The sequence below is a fragment of the Rhinolophus hipposideros genome (assembly GCF_964194185.1).
Source record: "Rhinolophus hipposideros genome assembly, chromosome: 5".
NCBI lineage: Eukaryota > Metazoa > Chordata > Mammalia > Chiroptera > Rhinolophidae > Rhinolophus > Rhinolophus hipposideros.
The window spans coordinates 66,457,646-66,470,616 of NC_138051.1; the positions used below are offsets into that span (position 1 = coordinate 66,457,646).

Consider the following 12,971-nt stretch of genomic DNA (forward strand, 5'->3'; position numbering starts at 1 on the left):
CCGATTTATTATGTATTTTGATCCCCCCTTAACTAAATTATATTTCATTTATTAACCTTCTGATTCTCAGTTTTGTTATCTATAAAAGATAGTGATTCCTACCTTACAGAGGCTACTGTGAGGATCAGGACATGGTAGAAGCTTAATAAATAATACCTAATTATATATTGAGTAAACAGTTAATTTACTGTTGTTATTATCTTACTGTCCTCCAGCTTATAACAGTGTCATGATAATAGATAGGTCTTTTGTATTTAGTAGTTATATTATTATAGGTCCGTTGCTTTTGTTTCTGTGAATTCTAACAGTTTAGAGTTAGGCTTTGTGTGTTTCTTTGCATTGGCATTATTTTGCCTAGTATGGTTAATCAGGAGAGTCTCAGCTTTATTATTTTTCTCAAATCAGATTTTAGTATTTATATGTCAGATACTAACAGATACTGTTAGTAATATCTGTTCTGTGGCACTCAATGAATAATCTATTCAAATACCATTTTTGGCAAGTATAAGAAATTTCTTTGAATTACTAAATCCTAATAGTCTGACTTTTTTCTTTTGGCAAGCTGTAGTATGCATCTTGAACTAAAAAGAAACTAAATTTATTATATATACCAGTTAATTATTTCACACTTATCAAAATGCCAGAGTCACTCTTCAATACCTACAAATTTTGTGTTCTTTTAGGTGACACTTCTAACATGAAGTTATAGAAAAAATGTCTTATGGATGGAATTTTTCATTATTTTGATAATCAAGAATGTCATGATTAATAGATCCACTATGTTCTTGGGTTTTCTATTTGTCTTTCAGAAAAGCATGAGAAGTTAACATGGCTTAACAAAATTGATTCCAGTTCTCAAACTATACCTTTGTAGAGTTTTATGAATTAAAAAAAAAAAAAGTCTCATACTATTTCTCTTTGTTCAGTTGAAGTTGGAAGTGTCCCTATGTAAAGCTATAAAATTGATGTTTGCATCACAGTTCCCTTTTGAGAAGTTCCTTTGGTTCTTACACTGTTTCTAATCATGGTAAAATATGACAAAGTGAAATGACTTTTTTCCTTCAAAAATCTGATTTATTTCAAGTGATTATTTAAAAAAAACAAAAAACAAAAACTAAGTATAGTAATCATTGAAATTCTCATCAGAACGTTTTGATTTGGGGCTGCCATTGATTAATGATAAAACACTGTGGAAAAGATTTTGTTGCAAAGTTGGTGTTATTAATTGGTCTTATATTCTCATTTTCCTTCTTCACACCTCCACTTAAATATGCATGTATATGAGTATATACAGAGGGTGCCAAAAAATGTATACACATTTTAAGAAAGGAAAAAGCTATTAAAATTATAGTAATATATACCAATAACAAAAGATGAATCCAGGTCACGTTTGACTTCTGCAATTACAAGAGGTGCTCAAAGTGGTTATAGTCAGCGTCCAGACACTTCTGAACTGCTTGAGCAACGTTGACCGTCTCTTAAAATGTGTAAACATTTTTTTGGCACTCCTGGTATGTGCGTCCAATGTCACCATCTTTGGTATTGTAGGCATTAAGGAAAGTTGGAACTTTTAAGATTTTATTCTTTAGTATACTTATATACATTAATACTAATGTGAAGAATTATTTTAAGTTTGTTATAACTATGATTTTGAACTTTTAAAAGAACAGTGGTTTATATATTAGACTTTATACCACATGAATCATAATTTTCATACAAATGTTTAGAGCACTTTTAATCAAGTATAGATTAGTGATGTAATTGTTGGTGAATATTGTGTTTTATCCTGTCATGGTATCTGCAGGTGGTCATTAATTTTTGCATCATTAACAGTGTATAAAATAAAACAGCTGGAATCATTGGTGGAATCATTACAGTTATTTGAATATGTGCTTCAGGAGCTTTTAATTGTCGCTATATTGTCTCCTGAATGTAAGAGACTCTAAGCTAGACTTTTTCTTTAGTCTAAGAAAAAGAACTGATTGAGATAAATATTGAAAAAGTGGAGTGCTCTTATGTAATTAAATTTCTATCATGAAAAAATTAAGATTATGATTTGAAGGCAAAGTGTTTGCTAATAAAACAACCTTTTTAAAAAAATGCAGGGTTGTAATTATATAGATAACAAGGTAAAAGATATAAAATATTAAATTAAGGTAATATAAAATTTTCCTTTATTAACACTAACCTATTCTGTTAGAATGGAAAAATACCTAGAATTATGAAAAGCAGGATTAAATCTTAAAATAATCATTTTGGGGTATATGTGCTTTCCTGTGTATTTGTTATTTTCATAAGATGTACAAACATTTGTTGATACGTATGTGCGTTTTAAGTATCTGAGGTAAAGATTCCATCTCATTATAGTTTATTTCTTCATAATGCTGAGCAATCAGGTGTCTACTGAGAACATTTTCTTTTTAATAAGCCTTGTAAATGTTAGATGTTAAAATCAGAGTACAGAGTACATTTGTGAAAAATTAAATATATAAAATTATCAAAATAATATAGCTAATCATCTGGTGAATATTAGTTGTTAATTGTTAAATTCCTTACCCCCATTTCCTTGAAACATTTGAACATAGTTTTCAAGTAGTATGATTTTTGTTTAATTTTTTATTGGGGAACAGTGTGTTTCTCTAGGGCCCATCAGCTCCAAGTCATTGTCCTTCAATCTAGTTGTGGAGGGCGCAGCTCAGCTCCAAGTCCAGTTGCCGTTTTCAATCTTTAGTTGCAGGGGGAGCAGCCCACCATTCCATGTGGGAATTGAACTGACAACGCTGTTGTTGAGAGCTGGTGCTCTAACCAACTGAGCCATCTGGCAGCCCCAAATAATATGATTTTTAAAAAATGAATATAGTAAAAGTAAAAACCTTTAAGAAAGTTTCCATGTAATTATAATGTTTTTAGAATTTTTTTTTTTTTAATTTCATCTTTCTGATATTTCCTCGTTTCAACATTTGTTTCTAAATTTCTTGCATCCTCTTCTACCAAAAGAAAAAAGTTGAATCTTATGATTTTAGAATTTGGCAGCCAGTACTTCTACTACGGTAGGTTATCGCACAAATAAGTAGAAGCAATAGGATAATCCAATACCATTATCAGAAGTCAGTTTCTGTAAGTTAGGGATGTGCCATTGATAACTTGAGAAAAACCCGTAACACTTCTTTTTTTTAAGGTTTTTGCTCATTCTTCTAGGAGTGTAGGTAATTTAATATCTGTGTTTTGACTATGTTGCTAATGATTTAAGAAGGTAGTTTTGTAGTGTTAGAAATTGAAAAAGTGAATGGAGATACTAAGCAGTTGGGAGCACCCATTTAACCTATGTTTGGAATATATAAAATGGAAAATGTGGTATGTACATTTTAAAATAACAAACAATGGTTCTTAAAAATATTAAGCCTCAGATAAAATAGCAGTAATAGCCTTCTGTGCAGCTAAATATTATTTAGTGGGCATAAATTATCTCTCTTTTGTTTATTACAGTGTTTGATGATGGTGACGAGAGAACATTGAGACGCACCTCACTTTGCCTAAAAGGAGAGAGACATTTTGCCGAGAGTGAGGTAGGGTGACACTGACTCTTTGGGTTGAACGAAGGTTACTAATATAGAGGCAAAATGTAATTTAATTTGTCTGTTTCTTATCCAGACTCTTGACCAGCTTCCATTAACAAATCCAGAGCATTTTGGAACTCCTGTAATTGCAAAGAAAACGAACAGAGGAAGGAGGTCCTCTCTTCCTGTGTGAGTGTTTTTATATACAGTAACATTACAATTATTATAACATTAACCAAATGACTTTTCTTGGATGGCTAAATATTTTTTGGGTAACCTTTACATAGTATCTTACATCCTTATGTTGGACATTTTACCCACAGCTGATCTTGTTCTTAATTTTTCCCATTACTTTGTCCTATAGTTATCACAACTTCTTTTTCAAAAAGGCTATGTTTGTGTAACATTACTTTGCCAAATTCCACAATTGATATGATTTTTGTATTTTAATTGAGCATGTGTATTTTTTTAACATTTTTATTTCAAAAACATTTCAAAATTTAAAATTGTAACAATAATACAATAAATTTTCCTATATACATCATCTAGATTCACTGATTGTTAGCATTTTCTGACACATTTGCTTTATCATTTTCTCTCTTTATAGATACATATTATAATTATATTTGAATTAACAATAATTTTAGTAGGCTGAACCATTGGAGAGGAAATTGCAAGCATTATGACCTTTTCCCCTAAATACTTTACCTAGGACAGAACAAGGACATTCTCTTATGTAACCAATGTATGATTATCAAATTCAGAAAATTTGATATTGATAGAATGCTATCATCTCATAATATGTAGTCCGTGTTTCAAATTTTGCCAGTTGTCCCAGTAATAACCTTTATAGCATTCCCCGATTCCAGGATCCAATCCAAGATTATTTATTTCTTTGCATTTATTTATTTTTTGCATTGCATTTCTTTCTTTTTTTTAAATTAATTTATTGGGGTGACAGTTGTTAGTAAAATTACATACATTTCAGGTGTACGATTCTGTATTACATCATCTATAAATCCCATTGTCTGTTCACCACCCAGAGTCAGTTCTAGCATTTATTTTTTTAAAAAAAAAGATTTTTACTAAAATATAACTAACATACAATATTATATTAGTTTCACATCAACAGTACTCAACAGTACTCAACTGGCACTATACATAGTTATTATCATATTATTGATTATATTCCCTGTGCTAAAGAAATGATCAGTATGATAAGTCCAGAAACTCTCTGACACTGTACTATGCTATCACAGTATTATTGACTGTATACCCCGTGCTATACATTACATCCCCATGACTTATTTGTTTTCTACTTGGAAATTTTACCTCTTATTCCCCTCCTTCTTTCCTTCCTTTTTAAATTTATCAATTACAGTTTGCATTCAATATTATTTTATATTAATTTCAAGTGTACAGCATATGGTTAGACATTTATATAATTTAAGAAGTGATCCCCCTGACTAGTATCCATCTGGCACTATATGTAGTTATTACCATATCATTGACTATATTCCCTGTGCTTTGCTTTATGTCTCCATGATGATTTTATAACTACCAATTTTTATGTCATAATCCCCTCACCTTTTTCATCCTGCCCCCAACCCTCTACCATCTGTCACCCCAACAAGTCTTGTATCCATCTGGCACCATACATAGTTACTGAAATATTATTGTCTATATTTCTCATGCTATACTCTATATTCTCATGACTACTTTGTTACAACCAATTTGTACTTCTTAATCCCTTCCCCTTTTTTACCCACCCTTAACACCCTACCATCTGGCAACCATCAAAATGTTCTCTATATCTATGAGTTTGTTTTTGTTTTGTTTTTTTATTTTCTCTTTTAGAGTCCACTTATAAGTGAAAAACAAATAATGACGTTTGTTTTTCATTGTCTAATGCATTTAGTTCTTAAGTCTCCTTTAATCTGGAAAAGTTCCTCGGCCCTTTTTTGTCTTTTCATAGCATTGATATTTTTGAAGAGCACAGGCCAGTTGCTCTGTAGACTGTTCTTCACTAGGAATTTGTCTGATTATTTTAGTTATCCAGATAGCTTACCTAATAAACCTTCAGTTGTGTTTTAGTGAGATCTTTTCATAACCTGTTGAAAATTAGACTTAACATTATCTGGCATCTGGCATACATAAAAAGTAGAAGGGCAGTCTTTTAAAAAATGTGTTTGGCACAGTAAGTACTTCATGGTGACATAGTTAGGCTTTTCTGTCCCAGAGGGTGGTTGGCAGGAGAGCTCAAGTCCAACTCCTCATTGATCTAGTGAGGTGGATCAGAGTTGCCATGGACAGCTCAGGACTTCTGTGGGAATAGGGAAGGATCCATCACTTTACTTCCAACAAGGATGAAGAGGCTACTATGCTGGGGTACTCCACATTAGAAATTGAGTTGTACATGGTAAATTCACACCACTCTTAACTCACACAATCAAAAATAGTTTGTGTTAAGATGATGATGAAGTTATTCTAACTTTTAGTAATGAAGATGAAAAGGAAGAAGAAAGTAGTGAAGAAGAAGATGAAGATAAGCGACGTCTCAATGATGAATTACTAGGAAAAGTTGTAAGTGTGGTATCTACATCTGAGAAGACTGAATGGTATCCTGCGTTGGTAAGTAAGGTTTCTTTGCAGAATTAATCAAGGTATTTGTTTCACGTGGATTTTTTAAAAGCCCTTAAAATATTTTGAAGGTATTACAAAGTTTAATTTGGACTGTATTAAAATATTGAGGTCCTACTTACTTCACTGTTTTCTTTTGTTATTTCCTTTCTTTAATTCTCTATAACTGATCATTAATTGGGATCTTTCAGTTCTTTCTTTGAAATGTGTCTTAGGGTCTCTTTTTACTCTATTCCATTACTACTTTATACGTGATCTACGGTAACTACTTCCAAGTCCCCTTAACTCAATTACTGAATTCTTTCTTTACTAAATTCAGCCTAATTTTCTAGAAGTAACTTTTATAGAGAAATCATTTAAAAATACTGATTTAATTATGATAGTTCCATTCTTAAAAAAAAAAAAATCTTCATTGACTCTGCCTAATATATTAATTCTTTCTATAAACCAATATTTGAGGCCACCCGTAGCTCTTTGTTTGTTCCCATAGTCAGTGTAAGGTCTCTACTTAGTTTCTTTAACTGCTCCCTCCATAAGATACTTCACTCTTCCAAGCCTTTCCCCCTGCCTTAAATCCCTAGTATTCACTGAGGATCTGTGGTGAGATCAGATTTGTTTTACGTTCCTTAGGAGAGAGAGAAGTATGAGACTTATAACACGTTGCCCTCAAGAAGCTTACTACACACTTCTAAAAGATTACATAGTAATTGAAAATTATATACTAATTTAAAATTTTTGGTGCACACACTGGAGTAGGATGGAGTACTGGGTAAGGAAAAGGTACAGCTAGGCTTTGGAAATGTAAGTCTTAGTTGGGTTGGTATAGAAAACCAATCTTTGCTTACTTGGTGAAGGAATGAGAAGAAGGGATGGGCAAGAGGATTATTTCGTGAGAGGAATCAATAATACTTGGTAATACCTTTCTCCACTTTCGTAAATACCTATCTCCACTTTCTCGTCTTCTTACTTTCTTCTTAAGGTTCGCCTCAAGTCCTACCTTTTCTTCAGAGTCTCCCCTGACCACTTTAACATAAATAGGCCCTTTGTCTCTGAGTTTTGATATCGCTTATATCTTTAATAATAATTTTGGCTCTAAATCTGTGCCAAATTAGATTAGAATTCCTTTAAAGAACTGAGGCCATTTGCTTTTCAGGTTTCTGTGTGCATGTAAGTAAATACATTACTCAATTCCTATATAATAGATTTATTTTACATACAAAAAGTCTGAAAATCCTTCGAACTTTTCAACTTTTTCAAAATCCTTCGGACAAGTAAATGGATTTGGACTCAGAATATTCAGGTCATAATTTACTAAGAGATTTAAAAAAAACCACAAAATTCCTTTACTCAACAGATTTATCGTTTTCCAGGTGATATAGAAAATAAAAGATGAGTAAGACAACAGTCTTACAATTGATGATTTTATAGGCTAATGCAGAAAATCTAACTGTAATATAAAATTGTGTGTGTTCAATATTAGGACTTCTTGTAATGAGAGATTTATTTAAAGAAAAATCAAAGTCTTCATGGAGCAGGTACCTTTGAGCTGAGCCTTGAAGAATTTAAAGTTAGTAAGCAGAGCTTCATTAGAGAGCTTCCGTAGAGGACACAAGATAAGTAAAAGAAAAGCAAGGGATTCGTTCATGGAACTGTGTGCCCTGGGAATCCATTTTGGCTAAATATTAGATGTGACTAGAGGAATAATAGGAAATAAGACTGGGAAGATAATTTGGATCTAGGACAAAAGGGTCTTTATAAGGCCATCTAAGGAATTTGGCTGCAGTTCTTCATAGAATTTTAAAGAGTGACATTATTCCAGCTGCATGTTTAGGAATGTTAGAGGGATTGTTGTTGGAAAGGCTAGAGGTGACAGGAATCAATTTGGAGACCATTAGAGTGGTTCATAGGTGAGGTAATGAAGCTTGGGCTGTGCCTACTCATCCTTTAAGACCTATTTAAACCTTTGCTGCCACACCTTTTTCTTCCCAAGGTTGGGTTAAATCTTCCTCCTACGTGTTTTCATATGTGTTCTATGGCTGGTGTCACTGTACTTTTTCTCCATTGTGTTCTTTTTGTCTTTTTGTATTGACCCCTCCATTACACTATTAGCTTCTTGAGAGCAGATACAAATATGTTATTAATCCAGTAATTACCAGCACCTGACAAACAAACATGTATTTTCATCCACCATTAAGACAGCTGATATGACTGCCGAGAATTTTTAATTATCTGGGTATATGACGTTCAATATGACACCCGTGAACCCTGTGTGGCTATTAAAGTTTAAATGTAATAATTAAAATGAAATAGAATTAAAAATTCAATCTCTAAAGTTGCACTAGCCACATTTCAAGTGCTCAACCCCATGTGGTTCATTGCTACTGTGTTTGTCAATGTGATAATGAAGCTTTTCATCCTTGAATAAAGATCTATGGATGGTGCTCGGTTGTAGCAGAGGGGCTTGTGTTGGGGGTGGGTAATGAGCAAGGTACATTTCAGCCATTTGTTGATAGACTTTAATTTTTTTAAATATTAAATTCTGTAAAGAATACACAGAGACATTACTAATGTTAAAACGTTTATTTTTAAAAATTAAGAAATTAAAAGCTCTTTACTCAGATTTCTCAGACTGTTATTAGTAATTACTAAAAGTTGTACATACCCTAGTAAGAATGGGGACTTAGGTAGGTGTTCATTTCAAAATAGATCCTGATTCAAGTGTATTTTTAAAAATTATAATATGTCAAATTTTTATGACATATACATTTTTTGGATAATACATGAATTTATTTAACTTAGAGTAAATCCTCATATTTTAAAAGTGGTGGTCACATTATAACTTATATGTCATTGGTTATTCACTTTATAATCTCGTGACTAGATAAATTAATAACTAGAAAACGAATGTGCCAAATTAAAATTATAAAATGATCTTTCTTTGTAAGTAATTCATTAATAATGAAAGCTATTGTGAATGAAGCTATTTCTTGTAAAATATAATGCATTTTAGAAGTTTGGGGATCTGGAATTGTTCTTTTTAAAAATACATTATTTTTCTGAGCAAAGAAAATAGGCATCAATCTGTTCTTATTTTGTATTTGTATTTCAGGTAATATCTCCCAGCTGTAATGATGACATCACAGTGAAAAAAGACCAGTGTTTAGTTCGATCATTTATCGATTCTAAATTGTGAGTAATGAATCGCTTAATACTGTTACAGTGGGAGGGAAAAAAAAATGGAAGCACAATGATAGACTCTTCCCTACTCTAAGAATTTATTTTTAAAAGTCTCATCATTTCATGAACTGAGAAGTTGTTACTTAATATGCTTTGACTTTGTGTAATGTAGGTTATTTTTTACTGAAAAATTTTATATAAAAACTGAACAACGTGAAAATATTTTAAAAGTTTTTTTAATAAAGCATGGTATTGGTTTTCTCTTTAATTGTAAAAATTCTGTATTTTTATCATGTGTACATGTTATGAACTATGAAATTTACTTTTAATAGAATTTATATTACCAGAATAAGTATTTTGATTTTTTTTATTAAAAGCCAGATTTTTAGAAACTTCTCTTAACGTCAACTTTGTTTCTAAAACAGATGTAAAATGATATATATATACATATATATGTATATATATATATATATAGAGAGAGAGAGAGAGTTGTAATCCTCTGAAAAATTTAGTACCGTAATATATCTTATAATGGTAAAAATATTTTAGCATTACCTTTATTACATTTTTTTACTAAAGTAAATAGTAAATTTAAGAAAGATTAAAGTTCAAATAGACGTTGTCTTCATAAGAAAAACATGCTGGTACAAACTACCCCATACTGTGTGTAGGAGGGTTGCATAGATTGAAATATTACAAATGTGAGGTTCTCAAATCAATGTACTTTGAGTATGTGAATCATCAGAATTAAAATACTAGCTTTGCCTATGTTACTTCTTGCTTTTTATGAAGGATTAGGATATATATGGTCTTTTAAAAACATTTTATAGGCAAAATAATCTCAATTTTGAGGTTTATATTTTTCTGTGTGTTAACATGGACTATTTAAGTGACAGTTTTTATTTAATCATGGTTCCCTTCCATTTATTCTTCTCTATACCTAGTTATTCCATAGCAAGAAAGGATATCAAAGAAGTAGACCTTCTCAATCTCCCTGAATCTGAGCTCTCTGCTAAACCAGGTAAAGTAAGGATGAATCAATCCATTATTTCATGTTGTGGCTCTAAATGACAAATAGTAACTAAAGCAAGACTGAATATTCTCTGGTGCTATTTTAACTGTTTAGAGTTACTATCCACTCTTATTTGGTGGTATTTTTTTGAATGAGTAGAAATAATATTTGAATTTATCATAACGTTAAGTGTAACTTTTCATATTTTACCATTAAAATTTCTAACAGTATTCTCTAGAGTACTAATAAACATTAATATAACATTGTAACTTATAAAATAGGTTCAAATGTACTGTAACATTTTATAAGTAGCAGCTGAATTTGAATCCAGATATTCTGACTCTGAATGTTACGTCTTTATTATTCTGTGCTGCTAATTCCATAACAACTGCTGAAGTATATTTTTACTCTTAGGGCTGCAGAAAGCAAGTATCTTCTTAAAAACTAGAGTTGTGCCTGATAATTGGAAAATGGATATAAGTGAAATCCTTGAGTCATCCAGTAGTGATGATGAAGATGGCCCAGCTGAAGAAAATGAAGAAGAGAAGGAAAAGGAGGCCAAAAAGGAAGAAGAAGAGGTGGTAGGTGAAATTTCATATTTGTAATATATAAAAACATTTTAATACTCCCAAGTAAAAATAATACCTTTGTACATTTTCCCTCTGTTTAGATTCTCTATATTATTTGTTTCTGTCTTTTTCTAATTCAACTTGATTTGGGTTAGGGGGAGTTTTTTTGGCTTCTAGCTTTTGGGATAAATCGAACTAAATTTTAGCTGGTAAAAGGTTATAAAGAAGAACTTTTCAGGTTAAATAATCAACAAGTGCAAACTTGGGGCTTTTTTGCATCTTTTGCAAACAACCAAGGAGGAAAGGTAACTTTTAGGTGTATATCACGTGTTGACTCATTTAAATTGTGACCGTGTGGAATAACTGGTATTATTCTACTTAAATGTGAGGAAAATGAGGGTCAGAAGGTTTTAAGTAACTTTCCCAAGGTGACACAGTTCAAATGTGGAGAACAAGGATTTAAACCTAGGTCTGGTATATCTTAACTTCAAAACCTCACCTCTTTCAGACATTTCACATATCGTGTCAAAGATAATGGAGATAAAAAAAAATTCTATCCAAAGTGAAAGAATATTTCATTTGGTAGTTTGATAAATCACAGAAAAGATTTAAATTGAATGTCATAAGTACTAATTTCTCTGTAGTATTGTGATGTCATGCTGAGTATATGTATAATTGTAGGAAATCATTGATGGAGTACCACATAATTGCTTATATGAGTATTGTTGTCTATTTTTTCAGCAGTGTTTTGTCAAATGGGATCAACTGTCCACTATATTTTTAGTTGTTAGGAGGTAGAGGGGCTTAGGGGCAGACAAAGAGAATGAGTTTACTAAAAAGGAAGACCTATTTGAGCATGTAAAATATTTGCTTGGAAAATGTGGAATGCTTGTTTCTGTTTTACAGATACTAATTTATGAGATGAAACGAGTATACTTGTATGTGATGAAGGGCATAGAATTTTGCTCTCGGTTTACTTCCCCTGCAGTATTTGGTTTTTTGCACTCTGAAATCAGAATGGCGGTTCATGCTTACAGGCTGCCTACAGAGTTGCCATAGTAACGTGCTGTTGGTTTTAAGTGAGCATGCTCGGAAAGACAGGAAGGTTTAGCAGAAGCTTGGCAGGTTGCCAATGGAGGTTTGCCAGATGCTTTGAAATGGGCTGTCTTTCTTTTCCTTTCATGTAATGTCTGATTTTTATGTGGAAGAGAATGTAAGTAGTGCTGTATAACCCTGCGGATGCTATGCCCTAAGAGGGGAAGCAAATATTTGCAAGTCAGACTGAAAAATGTTCAGACACTGTACTGATTAAGTAGAAGGGGAATCTAACCATTTTGCATTTGAAAGAAAATGCAGCATATAGGTAAGATTTTTTTTTTTTAAATACTTAGTTACCATTTTGCTTGCCAAAGATGGGGTTAAATAAAAATTTTAGACATTAGTGATGTGGCTGATACGGTATTGCTCGGAACCAAGCGCAATTGTGTTTTGTAAAAGAGACAGTAGGAGTCTATTTTTAGAATATCAAAGGATAAAGGCTATTTTTCTGAAACATAAGATGGATTTTTAAATGAAAATGATGAGAAAGTTTGGCAGAATTCAGGATTTAAAGTCTAAATATTAAATGTGACTTTTGTATTCTGTCTGTATTTATTTATAGATTGCATGTTTTCAGGATAAATAGGCCACATTTTCAGGGTGTGAACTATTCCAGTCTGGTTTTGCTTTTTTTTTTTTTAATTAACATTAGTTAGGATCTTATATTGCCAAATATTGAAAACAGATTAGTCTCTTTATTTTTGCTAATACTTTTAATTGGTGTCCTTTAAGAATCCATTTTCCTTACTGCCTCCCTCCCCCCCAAAAAAACCCTGAAATTTTAGACAAAGAAGGTAAAAAGGGATTTGTAGTAAGGTTGGAGAGAATGGCTATAAAATAATAAATGGTGCTCTTATTACAGCTATTTATTTCATAAAAATCATGTTTTATTAAAGCTGTGAGTAAATGTTAGTAAAA

General features: G+C 31.8%; 1 protein-coding gene across 2 annotated transcripts in view; it reads left to right on the plus strand.

The window, feature by feature from the left end:
* The window catches only part of ARID4A (AT-rich interaction domain 4A), a 60,114-nt gene that overhangs the window by 10,242 nt on the left and 36,901 nt on the right, over window positions 1-12,971 (plus strand). For both annotated transcript variants that reach the window (XM_081048765.1, XM_081048766.1), the window contains exons 6-11: window positions 3,487-3,566; window positions 3,652-3,746; window positions 6,056-6,188; window positions 9,307-9,386; window positions 10,319-10,395; window positions 10,801-10,967. In XM_081048765.1, the coding sequence (XP_080904891.1) occupies window positions 3,487-3,566; window positions 3,652-3,746; window positions 6,056-6,188; window positions 9,307-9,386; window positions 10,319-10,395; window positions 10,801-10,967 (632 nt within the window). The remainder of the gene's footprint in view (window positions 1-3,486; window positions 3,567-3,651; window positions 3,747-6,055; window positions 6,189-9,306; window positions 9,387-10,318; window positions 10,396-10,800; window positions 10,968-12,971) is intronic.